We start from the raw sequence: 17,851 nt of genomic DNA, 5'->3' as shown, positions 1-17,851 counted from the left end.
TTTATACAAAACGAAATTCACTTTAAAGAAAGGCTTTCTATAACAACTTCAACTTCAACGGTCAAAATCATGTCGGACCCGCTCCATGTCTCATATTGCGCATCCTATCTTACTCGGTCGTGCTGTTCACTTTTCCTAAATCAAAATAAATGAAAAAAAAATTATAATATTTTAACAAATATGAAACGCGCTTTTTTTAATGGCTACAACAGTATAGTATGCCTACATAGCCTACTCTATATTTGTACAAATTTCTGCACATTAATTTAATTCTGCATTTTGCACACTCAAGTTAAAAGGCATTTGTTCAAATCAAGTTCACGGATAATTGTGCGTGCGTTTATTAGCCTAATAATTATGATACTAAAATCCTAACAAATAGGCTATGCTATGTACAAAAAATCAGATGAGCCCATAATATGAACGGTTAAGCATTTTCCTCCCATAGAAAACCATTATAAGAACGCTTAATGTGGCTTAATGCAGATTAAAATGTCTTTATTATGTCGAAATAACGAGATATCGATAGCCTACTAGGCTACTGTGTCCACCGTGGTCTCCTTTTTGATCAGCGGAAACGATTTTTGCTTGTTTGGGATCTGACTGTCCAGCGTATTTGAAAAAGTTAAGCAAACATTCCTGTCTTTTTGACATTTTTCCCCTGCGTGAAACGATCGAGGCTAACAGCAATCTCAACTAGTACAACAAGCGCGCAAGTCATGTGTCACAAACATTGAACACTACACAAACAGTAATTTTTTTTTTCATTTAGGCAATTAATTTTAGTGACACAGGAGGTGCCGGATCCAATGTCGGAGGTGACGATGTGACATGATGACATGTTCCGGCTCAAATTAAGCACTGGTAAAACCTGACTTTTCAAATGAGCGTGAACGTGAACTGCGCGTGCTGTTCATTCCTGCGAGAGTGAGCGCCGCTCTCGTTCACGTTCATTGTATGAAAAGTGATTCGTTCAGTTCAGCGTTCGGCGAAATATGAACGTGTTCATTGAACGTCGTTCATTGAACGTGTTCATGCACAACACTGTTCACAGAATTAGCGTAAAGTCAGTCCGTCAGACTGGAGCTTATGGTTTAGTCGGTTCCTTTGCTTCCGCAGTCCGCATGCAGAATGATATTTATGTGCATGTCTGCCTTCTCTTTAGCTCGACCACTTGGACAAGCATGGTCAGTGTGCCCTAGTGCATGCTGCTCTTAGAGGACATCTGGAGGTGGTGAAGTTCCTCATTCAGAGTGACTGGGGTCAGATGAACCTCCAGAGCCCCTCCCCCACACAGTCACAGGCCACACCCTCTCCCACACAAGCCACGCCCCAGGAGTCACAGCCCTCCAGCCCTGAGCGACAGGACGATGCAGCGGAGGAGCCGCAGGAGTCCAAGCAGAAGGTGGAGGAGCAGGAAGAGACTCCAGAAGAGTCTGAACAACAGACACAGGCGGACGCACAGACTCGGCAGCAGACGTCCCCACAGCCTGTGACCTTCAACAAGAGCGTGGCAGTACAGCAGGCCCTTATAGCAGCAGCCAGCATGGGTTACACAGAGGTAATGGCATGTTGGTGTCACACAATTCCTTGCATGCGTCTTGCTCATATAGCTACTAACTGTATCTGTGTCTTTAAGATTGTGTCTTATCTCTTGGACTTGCCTGAGAGGGATGAAGAGGACACTCAACACGCCCAGATTAACAGCTATGATACCCTGTGGGGTGAGACAGGTAGAGCTCCACTTATATAGGCTTTTTCAATCTAAGCTGCCTGCATTGACAGCTGCCTACTGAGGCAGCATCCTAACTGGCATGAAAGGGATGAAGGGGATGCACCAAAATGAAAATTCTGGACCCTGATTCTGGAAACTGAAACCGAAAATGCTTTGTAATTGTTTATTATTTTATTCAATAATTTTAAGTAATATTGTAAGTACTCTCTTTGTCAGAGAGTGAATGTGCATTTTTAGCATAATTTCACAAAGCTCTGTTTGCTTTAAATCTTGTAATTGTACAATCTAAAATTAAATAAAAAAATAACATGCTCATGCTACATGTATGTAGCATCTTTGTTTGGACTGTGATTAAAATGCAGTAGTTGTTCTAATTTCAAATGGTTCAGCCTGCAATAGAGCTAATAAACAGCTTGTTCATGTACTCTTTCATGCTTTCTTGTCTCTTGCTTAAAAAATTAAACATAAAAGATCAGCTATCGGTATCAGAATCAGCCCATTTGCTGACTATCGGAATCATCCATGAAGAATCATAATCGGTGCATCTGTAGTTTGTTTTGTAGATTGCCTACTGGTTAGTTTAGACTCAAACAGTCATAGCTTTGACTTAACAGCAAGTCAAGAGCGAGTGAGCACACTGGTCCACTTAAACTGGTAAACACAGTATGCACACACATAAACACACAAAGTGTTAGTATGTACCTGCTATTTCCTAGGTTATGGGGTCCATGTGTGTGGACTAAAAGATAAAGGTATAAAACTGTGAGGGAAACCATTGTGAATGAGTGTCGAATTAAAAATGACCACAAAACCAATTTTAAGTGTAAATTTTTCGAAATTGAGATTTATACAGGCTGATAATAAATAATATTTCCATTATTGTATGGTCTGTTTGGATCTGACAATATTTGGACGAGATACAACTATTTGAAGATCTGGAATCTGAGGGTGCAAAAAAAAAAAGTTAAGTTTTGATATATTTACAGTAGGAAATTTACAAAATATCTTCATGGAACATGATCTTTACTTAATATCCTAATGATTTGGGCATAATAGAAAAATCTATCATTTTTTACTAATACAATGTTTCTTGGCTACTGCTGAAAATATACAATTAAAATATGTACATGAATTTCATAATATGGTGCATCCTTGGGAATAATCACTTTGGATCTCAAATAAACTGCTTTTAAAATATGGCTTTCCCAAAAAAGTGGTCTCTTGGCTCAACCTGCCCACAGTGAGGGTTGAATTGAGCCTAGGTAGAGGGTAAGTTGAGCCACAAGGAGTTAAACTGTGCTACTGATTATGCTGAAGTTAAACTGAAACTTTTCACCTCATGCTAAATCAAAAGAAGAGAAATTAGTCAAAAATGACTTATTAAAATCTATGTGTGAGCCTTGTGATGGACTGGTCATCGATGCAGGGAGTTTCACTAACTGTGGCTCTAGACGCTGGGTTAGGATCCAGCTCCCTGTGATCCTGATACATTTACATTACATTTAGTCATTTTGCAGATGCTTTTATCTAAAGTGACTTACAACTTGAGGATACATAAGGCGATTCTTCTTAAAGAGCCAAACAGACACAGGAAGTGCTTGTAATACCAAGTTTTAGACATTGTTCAAATAAGGACAAATAGGTTTGGATAATAGAATAATAGAATAGATGGATGGATTACTTTCTAAAAGTTCTTCATTTAAAGATACCGTTTTTTTTTTTTTACTTTAAAGGCATTTTTCAAATTATTTAAAAAGTTCAGAACAAAATAATGCTCAATTTGAAGAATAAGAAAACTGACTGCAATTTACTTTACAGAACTGGGCTAATTGTCCTTAACATCCTACTTATAAATGCTGCAGGGAAATACAATTTCATAAAACTCCAATGGCCCATTTTCATAAACATTGTTAATTGTTATTTGTTTATTCATGTTCATTGTTAACTGAACAATAATTGTTCAGACAGAAGAAGCATGAGTCCTTGAATGTTAAAAAAAAGTATTTTAAACATAAAAAAAAAGTGTACAAAAGTGTAGTTACCAGTCATTCAATGGGCCCCTCTCCATCACTGGGTGAGTAAAGTAGATAACTCTTAATTTGTTGTGGAAACAAGGGGTGGCTCAACTTCCCAACAGGCTCTTCTCCCTATTTACACATAATATATATATACAGGAGGTGTTCATATAATTAGAATATCATCAAAAAGTGGATTTCACTAATTCCATTCAAAAATGAAACTTCTATATTATATGCATTCATTACACACAGAATGATATATTTAAATTGTTTATTTCTTTTAATTTTGATGTTTGTAACTGAAAACTAAGGAAAATCCCAATTTTTTTAGAAATCTTGGCCAACCGAAAAGTATAAACACAGAAAAGTATGAGCATGTACAGCACTCAATACTTAGTTGGGGCTTCTTTTGCCTGAATTACTGCAGCAATGCGGCGTGGCATGGAGTCGATCAGTCTGTGGCACTGCTCAGGTGTTATAATAGCCCAGGTTGCTCTGATAGTGGCCTTCAGCTCTTCTGCATTCTTGGGTCTTGTATATCGCATCTTCCTCTTCACAATACCCCATAGATTTTCTATGGGGTTAAGGTCAGGGGAGTTTGCTGGCCAATTAAGAACAGGGATACCATGGTCCTTAAACCAGGTACTGGTAGCTTTGGCACTGTGTGCAGGTGCCAAGTCCTGTTGGAAAATGAAATCTGCATCAAATAGTTGGTCAGCAGCAGGAAGCATGAAGTTCTGTTGACCTTAGACCTCAGAAAACACAGTGGAGCAACACCAGCAGATGACATGGCACCCCAAACCATCACTGACTGTGGAAACTTTACACTGGACCTCAAGCAACTTGGATTGTGTGCCTCTCCTCTCTTCCTCCAGACTCTGGGACCCTGATATCCAAAGGAAATGCAAAATTTACTTTCATCAGATAACATAACTGTGGACCACTCAGCAGCAGTCCAGTCCTTTTTGAAGCAAGACTCTTCTGATGCTGTCTGTTGTTCAAGAGTGGCTTGACACAAGGAATGCGACAGCTGAAACCCATGTCTTGCATACGTCTGTGTGTAGTGGTTCTTGAAGCACTGACTCCAGCTGCAGTCCACTCTTTGTGAATCTCCCCCACATTTTTGAATGGGTTTTGTTTCACAATCCTCTCCAGGGTGCGGTTATCCTTATTGCTTGTACGCTTTTTTCTACCACATCTTTTCCTTCCCTTCGCCTCTCTATTAATGTGCTTGGACACAGAGCTCTGTGAACAGCCAGCCTCTTTTGCAATGACCTTTTGTGTCTTGCCCTCCTTGTGCAAGGTGTCAATGGTCGTCTTTTTACAACTGTCAAGTCAGCAGTCTTCCCCATGATTGTGTAGCCTACAAAACTAGACTGAGAGACCATTTAAAGGCTTTGCAGATGTTTTGAGTTAAGATGTTTGAGTCTTCAATATTTAACCTTTTCACAATATTCTAATTTTCTGGGATACTGAATTTGGGATTTTCCTTAGTTTTTCAGTTATAATCATCAAAATTAAAAGAAATAAACATTTGAAATATATCAGTCTGTGTGTAATGAATGAATATGATATACAAGTTTCACTTTTTTAATGGAATTAGTGAAATAAATCAACTTTTTGATGATATTATAATTATATGACCAGCACCTGTAGATACATATGATTTTCTTTTACATCATACATATTTCATATTGCTTTTAAGTCTTTACTTTTACATATCATTTCCAAATCACTAAATCTGTTCATACATATGCATTCTTCCATTCCTTTTAACTTTTTAAATATAACATTGAACAATAATAAACAATTAATATAAATACAAATGAACAACAATCCTAGCTTCTTTTTTTAATAATATTTTAAGTATTTTAAAATATGTACCTCAGGACATTCCCAAAATATATGACATAAACTAATAAAATCTTTCTCATGAACTTCCACAACTGACTTATTGGCTAAACTTGATGGAAAATCTAATATAAATATATGTAACATTTCTTTCACTTTGTCCTACCTTGAGGATTAATTTTGAGCTTGTCACGTTGCAATTTGGGATCACTCTCTGTGCAAAGAATGCATATGTAGTGCAGTATTTTTGTTTTTAAAACGGTGTCCACACAAAAATATGTTCCAAGAATATTTTTCTAATGTTTGTATTAAAAAAACATTATTTCTAAATGTCAAAAAAAAAATCTTGGTTATGTGAATGTTAAGGAAGCATCCCATTTTCTAATTTTGCAACAAAAAAAAATTATTGGAATGTTACTTTTAAATGTTTTCTGAATATTCAGAAACAAGTAGTAACATTTAAAAAGCATGAGCCAAATATCCAACTTAAACATTTCAGGAAAGAAAACTTTTCATAAACCCTATATATGTGACCCTGGACCTCAAAACCAGTCATGAGGGTCAATTTTTCAAAATTGAGGGACAATATTTGGCCGAGATGCGACTATTTGAAAATCTGGAATTGGAGGGTGCAAAAAAATTGAGAAAATCACATTTAAAGTTGTCCAAATGAGGTTCTTAGCAATGCATATTACTAATTTTTTAGTATATTAAAAAATTAAGTTTTAATATATATACAGTAGGAAATTTAGAAACTATTTTCATCGAATATGATCTTTACTTATCCTATTGATTTTTGGCATAAAGAAAAATCAATAACTTTGACCCATACAAATGTATTTTTTATGTATCGCTACAAATATACCCCAACGACTTAAGATTTTTTTTTATGGTCCAGGGTCACATATAAATAATGTTTTTGTGCTAAATCTTTGAGAACATTACTAAACTTTTTGTTTATGTTAGAAGAGGAATCTTTGTTCATAACACTGAGAACCAAGCAGAACGTTAGCCAGTGTTCTGAGAATGCTCTCTGTTAGCTGGATGTCATGATTGACAGCTCTCTCCTGCTCTTCTCCTCAGCGCTGTCAGCAGCAGCAGGTCGGGGAAAGCTGGAGGTTTGTCAGCTGCTGTTGGAGCAGGGTTCTTCTGTGGCGCAGCCCAACCGGAGAGGAGTCGTGCCGCTCTTCAGCTCTGTGCGTCAAGGGCACTGGCAGGTGATTGATAAAAAGACTTGTTTTCCAGCTTTATTTTTGAAAGATAGAGAATGTGTCTACATGTTTTAGCTGTACCCTCTCTTTCAGATTGTGGATCTTTTAGTGTTGCATGGGGTGGATGTAAACCTGGCTGATAAACAAGGCCGTACTCCACTCATGATGGCCGCCTCAGAAGGGCACCTAGACACGGTTGAGTTCCTAATGGCTCAGGGTACATGATACACACCTTTATGGCACAAAAACACTGTTTAATGAGGTTTGCATCACATATACCTCATATCTTATGTTTATTTGTAGGTGCATCTATAGATCTAATGGATAAGGAGGGTTTGACTGCACTCAGCTGGGCATGTTTGAAAGGACATCTGACTGTGGTTCGCTGCTTGGTGGAAAGGGGTGCAGCGACAGACCACACTGATAAAAATGGACGAACGCCTCTCGATCTGGCTGCCTTCTATGGAGACTCAGAAGTGGTGAGTGATATTTCAGTTAGCTTGGCATTTTTGGGTTAAGGTTTTCAAAGTTTGTCTCGTCTTGTTTCATCATGGTGTTGATTTAATAAATTATACTATTTATTAAAAACTAATAACTATTAAAAACCATTACACAACTACATAAAGTGCAATTGCATTTTTATGAAATTCTGATATTTATGTTTAAATTGATGTAGTGGGTTAAACAAATTAGTCTCTTTGAACAGTGGTGCAGTGCTGTGTATTACCACAGAAAATCATTTCTATTGTCTTTTCATTTTTTATAAAGCTGCAAAAAATATGTTGGTCCAGTAACAGGGAGCTTTCTGTAAGAGTCCACTGTTTGTTTTTACAAACCAAGAAAAGAGTCTTTAGAGATTATTTTCTGTGCTAATCCAGAGCCGTTTGTACCTACACTTCATTGTGTTTAATGTATGCATGATGAAAAGCTACAAAATATTCTTATTTCCTCCATTACTGAGTTTCTTTCTTCTCTCAGGTGCAGTTCCTGGTGGATCACGGGGCTTTGATCGAGCATGTTGACTACAGTGGGATGCGTCCTCTGGACCGGGCAGTTGGCTGCAGAAACACATCTGTGGTGGTTGCCCTGCTGAAGAAAGGAGCTAAAATCGGTATGACAACTTACATGCAACCAAATAATCTGACTGATGGCCTAATCAAATTTAAATGCCTTCATTTAAACACTTCATTCTGTCCTATTGAATCTGAATTAAATTTTCATCTGATTGAAAGGGGTATTGTAGTCCTGAAATATTCCAGCCAGTAAGGGAAAAAAATAGTGCAAACGATACACGTTTAAATGAATATGTGAAATCAGATTGCTTCTGATTGACAGTTAGTGCTTGTGAATTTACCCAGTGTTAATGTGGCTCAGACACTGCCCATATTGTAGAAACCTAATCTCTCTATAGGCACAGTAAAACCAGGAATCACCTACCAGCCAATGGCTGGCAAAAAGAAAATGTCTAGGGGAGCGAAATTAACATTAGCTTGTTCTACAAGAAGATAAATCACTGAAAAGTCCACATGTATGTGTTTTCATGTAACTCAGTTGCTCTAGCATTCTGCTGCTCTGTGCTTTACTTCACTTACTCCAACTGCTCTTGATTAATACAGTACGTCTTTTTGTTTGTAGTCTTTGCATTTGCTTTCACTGGCTACATGTTTCTCTTTCTCTGTTGCTCTTTCTCTTTACTGTCTTTCTCTCTCTGTTTGTCAATTCAGTTGTTGGTAAGAGGTAGTTTAACGTTGTTAGTGCTGGTGTTGTTTTGCTGTTTTACTTTTAATTTCAAATCTTTTAGCTGAATCTCTTTTTCCCCACCACTCACGGCTGCTTTTTTTGTGTTCCCCCTCACTTTTCTTCCACGACCACTGCATTACTCTTAACTTCCTCTTTCTCCCACTCTCACGTTCACTCACCTACACACACGCCACTCTCATCACCACCTATGGTTGTGCCACTCACCCCATCTTATACTCTCGCAACCCCGATCCTCATTCCTTCGCTCTTACAACCCCTGACTTCCTGCCACAGGATGTCAGACACTGCCAAGTCGGCATAAAGGAGGTAATGCTTGTGCTCAGGCTGCTTGCATCTTGCTTCCCTTCAGGCATCCTGACAGCTCACTTTTCTGTGTGCAGTGGCGTGTTTGGGTGCTGCAGGTTTGACTGGCACTGTAAACTGCCATGAAGTATTAAATATGAAAGGTTACGGGGAATGAGAACTTGAGTTCACCCTGAAGGCATCCTCATCCTGTTGTTCTCGCCTTCATCTGTTTGTTATGATTCCTGAGTGCTCTGCACTCCTCCGTCTCTCTCTCCATGTTTTCCCCTCAAACCAGTTGTTCATTTTGACCCATCAAACATCCTGTTACCCATAGGTCCTGCTACCTGGGCAATGGCAACATCTAAACCTGACATCATGATTATCCTGCTGAGTAAACTTTTAGAAGAAGGAGATGGCTTCTACAAGGTCAGATTTACACACAATTCACCTCAGATGTTTGCACAGATTTTCCTCAAACAAAGTCATGGATTCTCTGTATTTACACAGTCAATCATCTTTTCACTTACAGAAGGGTAAAGTGAAGGAGGCAGCTCAGCGCTACCAGTATGCTCTGAAGAAATTTCCCCGAGAAGGATTAAGTGAGGACCTGAAGACCTTTAAGGAGCTCAAAGTGTCTTTGTTCCTGAACTTGTCTCGCTGTCGGAGGAAAATGAATGTGAGAACAGCATGAATGTTTCTAAAAATACTCTTTGCAAGGTGTCATTCTAGCGCACCGTAATGCTTATGAATCTTGTGTGATGCTGTGATATTGTAACAGCAGCATGCAGCATGTCTGATACAACTGTGCAAAATAATGAAATTTCAACCTTCAAATTAAAAAACTAAATAGATTTTACTGAACACTTTCTTGGTTCCAGGACTTTGGTATGGCGGAAGAGTTTGCCACCAAGGCTCTGGAACTGAAGCCTAAGTCTTATGAGGCATTCTATGCTAGAGCCCGTGCCAAGCGTAGCAGCAGGTAGGGTTCTTCCATTATTTTATTTCCTTATGAATCAAGTTTCTTAAGGGTAGATTAATATTTTCATTGCTGCTTTATAGGCAATTCACTGAAGCGCTAGATGACCTGAGGGAAGCCATAAAGCTGTGTCCCAACAATCGTGAAATCCAGCGTCTCCTTCAGCGTGTGGAGGAGGAGTACAGGCAAGTTACCCAATCAGAGGAACCAGACCTTGAGCCTCCTCCATCTCCACCACCATCTCCCCTGCCAGTGGAGGAAGATGAGGAGCCCCCTCATCATACCCCTCCCCCGGAGCCAAGACTGGATGATATGGAGCCCGTCCAAGACTTGTTTGAGGATGATGACTTCCTGGAACAAGAGCTAGAGGCTGTGTCTATGTGTAATGCTTCCAGCCTTGCCATTATACGTAGTCCACCCCTTTCTCCAGGCCATCATGACACTGGCTACCTATCTGGAGGGCAGGCCTTTGAGTTCCACCCAAGCTCCTCCTCCATGTCATCTCCTACCCATCATAGTTACCAGTCCACCTCCCCGAGTATCTCTCCAACACATCAGAACTCCCACTACCACCAGAGTCCGCCCCACACCTCGTCAGCCCATCAGTCCTCCTACCGGTTCAGCCCTCCACCCATGGGTAGTGGAGGGAACCAGGGGATGGACTACCAGAGTCCTCCGCCATCTCCTCTTAGGCGTGGGGCTCCATACAGAGGTAGCCCTCCAATTGAGAGTGTGTGTCTATATCGTTCCCAGTCTGGCTCTCCAGTCCGCTACCAACAGGATCCTTTACCTAGCCGCCCTAAATCTCCACTGTTGAAGATGAGCAGCCAGCGATCCTTCCAACTCCAGTCGCAACCTTCCCAGAGCTCTCAGACCAGTCAACACCACCAGGTTCAGGGTCTTCGCCTGCAGCCCTCTATGGCACAGATCGTCCGCACTAACCAGCCCAGTAACAGTTTGTACAGCCAGTTGGCACATCCACTCAGCAGTAGGTACCAGGGCAGCTCTATGGATGTGGACAGGGAGAGAGATCGAGAGCCAAGGCTGGTGTACCAGCCCTCATTGGATGGCCGGTCAATGTCTCAAGTACAATCCAGCCTTAGTGTGGGAGCTCTGTGTCAGCATGGAGGCCGAGGTGGGCCTGCTGGGGTTTTGGAGTCAAACTTGGGGAAAGATGAGGTCTCTCAGCGTCCTGCTTCAGCCTACCGGTCAGCTACAGGGGGACCCGGAGGCATGCGCTTCAGCCAAACCCCCCAGATAAGCCGTAGTCAGTCAGCAGCATACTATCCTGTCTCCAAGCATGAACTTGAGAGAGCAGTGGCAGCCTCTGCTCTGCCACAATGCCAACTGGGCTCTCCAGAGATCCCCCACCTAGTGCGCAGACCTATCAGTGCCAATACAAGTGACCTAAAACAGCACGTATCGACCCCCAGACCACTTATCCACTCCCAGAGTGTAAATCTTCGCTTCTCCCCATCTAGCAGTAATATCTCCTCAGGCTCCAGCTGCAATCTACCCCCTGGCTTCAGGCCCTCCTCCTCCATTGCCCAAATGGAAATCCCGCTGCAGACTACATATGAACGAAGCTTTGACGAGCCATCGACCCTCTCACCCTCTCAGAGCGGACTGTACTCGGGCGAGCCCACCCGATCCCGAACCACTCCATTCATGGGCGTCATTGACAAGACCGCTAGGACTCAGCAGCAGTACCTTCACCAGCCTTCCCGGGCCTGGCCTTTGTCATCTCTGGAGTCAGTTATCACTAGCCCCACATCACCTGGTAATTTGATCCACCAAGCCTCCACTGCTTCCTCCTACAGCCCACCTACATCTCTAGGCAATATTGCCTACTACAATAAGACAAATAATGCCCAGAATGGACACATGCTAGAGGAAGAGTACTATGCCCAGCCACAGCCATCCTCCCTGGGCAAGCTTGCCAATGGAGGGGGCCGTGATCGAGACCTACTGGAGCGAGTGAGCCAAGCACCAACGTACCAGGATGTTAAGGTGGCTCGGACAATGCCCGTGGCACAGGCATACCAGGAGAACATGTACCGCCAGCTATCCCGTGATGCCAGACAAGGTCCCACCTCGCCCATCAAACCAAAGAGACCCTTTGTGGAGTCAAATGTTTAACAGGCACCTAAAAGGGTGGGCACAAAGGTGTGAGTGACAGTGAATGTTTGTGTCAGGTCTTGCATAAGGGACTGTGTAGGTGCAGGTTATTAAAGCCAGTATTTCAAGTAAAGGAAACTGCATAGAAGAAATACTTTTAATAAACTAAAAAACATTGTTACAAACACCTGTGTACAAATACCTGTGCCTACTTTAGGTCAACTCAATCTGTTGGTAAAAACTCGGACGGCATCCTTTTGGAGAATTAGAATATAGAGTACGTTAAAGTAAAAAAAAGTTCTTTAAAGCTCTGCACATTATATAAGAAAGCACATTTATTGACGTTCCACAACAGAGGCCATACACAGAGGAATAGTGTGTTTTGCCATTGTTCCCAGTACTAAAGCGGATATGAAACTGGCAATCTATGTGTTGAACGCATTCATTCCTCACTTCTCTCTCTCTCTTCCCAATGAAATTAAACAAATTTGCTAGGCTTTCTGGACATGATATTGTTGAATTGTTCAATACTGTAAAAAGTGAAAATCTGTTACAGAAAAGCTAAGTTGTAGTTATAGAAGGAAAAGAGGAATATTTATGATTAATATGTTATATGATGTATAGAGATATTAAAGCAGCTTTTCTGTCAGGTTTATTTTGTTTTCTTTTTGTCTTTAATTTTGTATTTATTGATTTGGTCTTTTAGAAACGGTATCAAATATTTTCAAAATAATGATTTAAAAGTAGTGGGTTTATGACCAGAGGTTACTGTCTTTACGGTTATTACCTTACAGTTCTGTCTCCCAAGCAGAAATACTGTTTGTGTCAAAATTCAAAGTTGTAGTGTGGCAATAATATTAGTTAAAACATTTTTTGGGAATACAATTAAAAAATGTTCAAGTAATCCTCACATTTTGTGGATATGGCTTAGTCTTTATTTACAAAATTCGTTAATTACCAAGTACCGGAGTGGCAATCCTGCTGTATTTCAAGTTGAAGAATGTATCACACCATAGACGTCTTATGAACTCCGCAGTATGTATACTACTCAACACAAAGTTTCAGGGGCGTTTGCAAGGTAGAAATATAATTTCTTTTTTCAGTTTCTTTATTGTTCTAAGAAGTGGCGGTATATCAAGTGAAATGTGTTTGTTTTAACTTTTATTTGTATCTTTGTCCGTGACATTTTAAAGAAAGAGAGCACTTTATTCATTTGTAAAGATTGTATGGAATGTGAATATTGAGGGACTGGAGATGTTTTTTTTTGTTTTTTTTTATCTGGGATGGGACGTCCTTACTTACAAACTTTCAGTGAACACTGGAAAATAACATGTTATTAGTTGTACTACTAGAAAAAAAATAGCAGTCATTGTCCTTGGTGCAATTCTAATTTTTCAAACAAATGAATGAACAATAATATAAAAGAGCAAAATTATGTTTTTAAAAAGATATTAAAAAAGTGTATATAACAGCCTTTATAGTGCGCAGTGTACTTGCTGTATATAGTGGCCAAATGTGTTCATGCATACAAAACCCTGCTCTCCTTAGCAAATGCGTCGCCAAATGCAGCGTGACAAAGACTTGACGAGCCTCACGTGTCAAACACAGTTCAGTGGCGTCACACACTACCGAAAATTAAACCAGCCGTTTTGAAATAGTGTATTTGTCGTGTAAAAATACAATATAAAGCTAGTTCCTTTTGAAGTTTTCTGCTTCAGATCGCAATACTATTAACATGCCGAGCTTAAATGTGGCTTTGGTCAGATCTTCTCAAAAATACTGTATAAGGACAGGTATCTAGACAGCTTGTCTTAAAGGCAACCATATTCACCTTTCTGTTGCTGTCAGTGTAAACTTGCTTGAGTCTAGAGATGCCTCGTGGTCAACTTCGGGGAAAAGCTAAGTAATTAACACTTGAGAACACAGGACTCTGATGTGGGCTCGTCAAGGGCCTCTTTAGGGTGCTGTGGTTTTTAAGTGGAAGTTATTTTTTCTGTACATAACCTGATGCATGATTTATCCTCCATTCCCCTCTGAAATCGACATACACAGACATTCGTGAATCTGCCGTATGCCTCCCATTGAGGAACTAAACAGAAATAACGTTCACAGCTGACAAAAAAGAAATCTCACACTCATCTCCACGTGACATTTACCTCTGAAGGGTTTGGCCATTCTTTTTACCTTTCAGTTGGATTTGAGTTGATTTTAATGTACTTGCTTGCTAAGCAGAGTTCCTCGTCTGTAAATGTGAGCTTTCAGAGCGTTGTGAAAACGTTTAATGACTTCAATAAACCAGAATGTGTTTTTATCATGTCACTTGTCATTTTTATATGGTTTTAAATCCTTTTTTAATTGATTCAATATAAGAAATGCACAGCACTGGTCGAGCTCCTAATATTCATTTAGTTGTGATATTACTATATTTTATATACAAATGTTACAGAACTGTTAATAATCAAACCATTTAATTAAAACAAGTATCATGAGTATTCAAGGAATACCCCCCCCCCCCCCCCCAAAGTACTCATCATCAGGTCCTCCAGGTGTAGATACGTTTTTTTTTATCACACTTTCTCACACTTGCTCACCGATGGATGCTCTGCAGTGAATGGGTGCCGTCAGAATGGGAGTCCAAAAAGCTAATAAAAACATCACAATAATAGACACAATAATGTCTTGTGAAGTGAAATGCTGCATGTTAATAAGAAACTTGTAGATGTTTTTATCAGCTGTTTGGACTCTCATTCTGACGGCACCCATTCACTGCAGAGCATCCGTTGTTGAGCAAGTGATGCAATGCTACATTTCTCCAAATCTGATGAAAATCTTTTTTGGGTGAACTATTCCTTTTAACAGTCATGTAAAAAACTTATTTGTGGTGAGTTCTTCACAGAACATTTAAAAATCTCATTTGATTCTATTTGCTCACAAGCAAGTTTATTATAACCAAACATTTTGGCTTCTACACAAGAAGAGACTATACAAGTAACTTAATTAAAAAAAATAAACAGTCAACAACAGAAGTAGAACAGCCTTCTACAAAGTACTTTTTAAAAGAATCATCGAGGAACAGCGACAAGAAACATTTTTTTTCTTAAGACTTTGCAGTGCAGCAAACCTTTTCAATTTTGCTCCAAAAACATTCTTTAAAGCTCCATATATGACTGAGCTTAAAGCTGAGGGTTGTTTTTGTGTCGAGAGCTTACTGTATGACGAAAGGTTCAAACACCAAAAGCTGCAACGTTCACTTTTACTCCATTTTGGGTTTGGCTGTGAGAAGATGCACAAATCCTGGCACCAGCACCATGACCACCTGCGGCACAATGCTGTATTTGAGAAAGAACAGCGAGTAGAAGAGAAGAGGAGGAACAGTTGGCACGGGGAAGCTGTTGATGTAGTGGAGGGCTATGGACGAGAGGGCCAGACAGAGGGTCCTGGGAACCCATGGAAGAGCCCATCCTCCTGGCTTCCAGTACTGTGCGAGTCCTAGTCCCAGCAGAACCCCGGCGTCCCGGTTCAGAGAGGAGAAGGGCGCTGTGTCCATACGAATCCACTCGGGGTGAGAACACCACCGCTTAGCCAGTGAGATTGACCTGTGGTTCAGGGTTCAAGACGGTAAGTATGCAGTGGGAACAAAACTGTTCATTAAGACTCATTAACATAGAGAGCTGGGTAGATCACTGTTACTGATGACAAACGACATGACGAAAACTGTTGTTAGTAACAATCTATTAAATGACACATTTTTAGGTAATGTATAGAGAATATTTTTGACCTAACTCATTTATCTCATTGATCTGACAGATTTCTATTCTACACAAGAATAAAAAAATATCTATATAAAATATAACAGCTATGAAAAACATATCTCATGTTTGTCAACAACATGAGGGAAATGAAGGGGGTTTGTGAGCTGATGAAAACTAATGATTGATATATCATTAAAATGTACAACTGATTTTCACTCTTTTTTGTGAAATCATTTTCTAACTGTTTTAAATTCATTTTAAATAAGTACATTTTTTAATAATTTTAAAAGTTTTAAAATTGCTTGTTTTATTCTTGTTATGATTGTTCTTTATTATTATTTAACTTTTTTTATGTAAAGCACTTTGAATTACCATTGTGTACGAAATGTGTTATATAAACTAACTTGCCGTGCCTACAATCAATCATTTTACAATTAACCTTAAAAAAACTCAAAACACTTAAACACTAAAAAAAAAATATATAAATCATATATACACACACACACACACACATACATATATATATATATATATATATATAGTATATAAAAAAAGGTAATCTTTTAAATAATACAATTATTTTTTAAATAATAATTAGTGATATTGATATTTTAAGGCCCAATATGTTATGATCGTGGGTAGACAGATTTGTCATTTACTTATAACAAATGAGATTGAGAAATTAAATGTTTTAAACTGAATAAATGTAATGTTTTTTACTCAATATAACACTGTACACACCAAGAAAGATCGACCCCGATCTTTTGCAGGGCACCGTGCATTAGAAGAGCTCCGAGCAGCAAAGTCAAGCTGAAGCGAAAGAAGAACAGCAGAGAGCGATCTTCAGGAACAGTCCTGTTCAGAAAAACCCCCAGCAACACCCCTGTGGAGAGAGTGCATGAACATACAATACAATACAATACAATACAATACAATACAATACAATATCTGACCTGCCAGAAGACCTCCAATGACTTGATGTGGGAAGTGAGCTAAGATGAAGATTCGAGAGAGGCCTACACATGCCAAAAATACTGCATACAACAGATACGGCACTGCAGCTAATATCTTACTGTAAGAGAGAGATAGTTCAGTTTGGTTTACATATGAATAACTAACATTTCTACAGGTGCATCTCAAAAAATTAGAATGTTGTGAAAAATCATCACAATTAAAAGAACCAAAGACTTAACCTACTTCTGTCTGTGTGCATTGAATTTATTTAATACACGAGTTTCACAATTTGAGTTGAATTACTGAACTTTTCCACAACATTTTAATTTATTGAGATGCACCTGTATATCACGAGAGCCTTATAGACAGACCTGCCGGTGCGAGTGTGAAAGAAGGAGGCCAGGAAAGAGACAATCACCCACCAGACAGCAGCAGTGACCATGGCGTGACCTGACGGACTGCCTGAGAGAGACACAGACCAGGAATCATGACGGTCAGCAGCTGCTTTCTAATGTCTTCACATCTGGAAATGGTTCAGGTACAGTGATGTGTGATAAGGAGGATTACTTTGCTGCTTTACCTGGGCCAGTCTCACAGGTAGACATGAACTGCTGGACTTTCGGAGGGTTTCTGGAAAACAATCCAGAATGTCCAATCCACCAATAAGGCCTCTCGCCAAACAGGATCCTGACATAAAAAGTCAACATGTGAAATCATGTGACTGAGAACTAAAATAGATTTTAAATAATCTATTTTATACAAAATGTAAATATTGCTAGGTTTTACCCATTTGTCAGAAATACGTTTTTAATCATTTAAAATATATAATAAAATGTAGTACGGTCACTTATTCTTTTATATAATTTAATAAGTGCAGGTCCGAATATATCTGTTACACTGAATGATCATTTCACCCATATATTAACACATTATTTTCACAACAATTAAAGCAGACTTTACATTAATTTAATATGATTTTTGTGAGTATAAAATCACTTTCAAATCATTTGTAGATTTCATATGATTCGGACAAAAAAATTAGACATATATAAGATCACTTGAACATCGAATTTGCTTATTTTCGCTCTTGTGCCGACAAATACATACAAAATGTGTCAAAATATCCACCTTGGAAATTATGCTCGAAAAAACTGTCAGTTATTTCTTAAGTGAAAGTAAACAGTTGAGGG

The 17,851-nt window shown here is 39.3% G+C and overlaps 2 protein-coding genes across 4 annotated transcripts in view; one reads left to right on the top strand and one right to left on the bottom strand.

Moving 5' to 3' along the window:
• tanc2b (tetratricopeptide repeat, ankyrin repeat and coiled-coil containing 2b) overlaps window positions 1-14,266 on the top strand; it is a 136,681-nt gene extending 122,415 nt beyond the window's left edge. For 2 of the 3 annotated variants that reach the window (XM_059530394.1, XM_059530395.1), the window contains 10 exons: window positions 1,166-1,561; window positions 1,640-1,733; window positions 6,688-6,821; window positions 6,909-7,032; window positions 7,119-7,294; window positions 7,794-7,926; window positions 9,196-9,287; window positions 9,391-9,537; window positions 9,740-9,840; window positions 9,921-14,266. In XM_059530394.1, coding sequence (XP_059386377.1) covers window positions 1,166-1,561; window positions 1,640-1,733; window positions 6,688-6,821; window positions 6,909-7,032; window positions 7,119-7,294; window positions 7,794-7,926; window positions 9,196-9,287; window positions 9,391-9,537; window positions 9,740-9,840; window positions 9,921-11,976 — 3,453 coding nt within the window. In that variant the 3' untranslated portion in view covers window positions 11,977-14,266. Of the gene's footprint in view, window positions 1-1,165; window positions 1,562-1,639; window positions 1,734-6,687; window positions 6,822-6,908; window positions 7,033-7,118; window positions 7,295-7,793; window positions 7,927-8,849; window positions 8,883-9,195; window positions 9,288-9,390; window positions 9,538-9,739; window positions 9,841-9,920 lie in introns of all 3 variants that reach the window. The other variant, XM_059530393.1, reaches the window with a different exon arrangement.
• A 602-nt stretch (window positions 14,267-14,868) lies between these two features.
• g6pc3 (glucose-6-phosphatase catalytic subunit 3) overlaps window positions 14,869-17,851 on the bottom strand; it is a 5,986-nt gene continuing 3,003 nt past the window's right edge. Inside the window, exons 2-6 of the mRNA XM_059530168.1 lie at window positions 17,242-17,348; window positions 17,033-17,123; window positions 16,661-16,779; window positions 16,449-16,590; window positions 14,869-15,551 (exon numbers count right to left, since the gene is read on the bottom strand). Of these exons, the coding sequence (XP_059386151.1) occupies window positions 15,209-15,551; window positions 16,449-16,590; window positions 16,661-16,779; window positions 17,033-17,123; window positions 17,242-17,348 (802 nt within the window). The 3' untranslated portion in view covers window positions 14,869-15,208. The remainder of the gene's footprint in view (window positions 15,552-16,448; window positions 16,591-16,660; window positions 16,780-17,032; window positions 17,124-17,241; window positions 17,349-17,851) is intronic.

The sequence above is a fragment of the Carassius carassius genome, chromosome 39 (assembly GCF_963082965.1).
Source record: "Carassius carassius chromosome 39, fCarCar2.1, whole genome shotgun sequence".
NCBI lineage: Eukaryota > Metazoa > Chordata > Actinopteri > Cypriniformes > Cyprinidae > Carassius > Carassius carassius.
The sequence above is the reverse complement of the archived record's forward strand: the minus strand, read 5'-3'. Positions and strand labels throughout refer to the sequence as shown.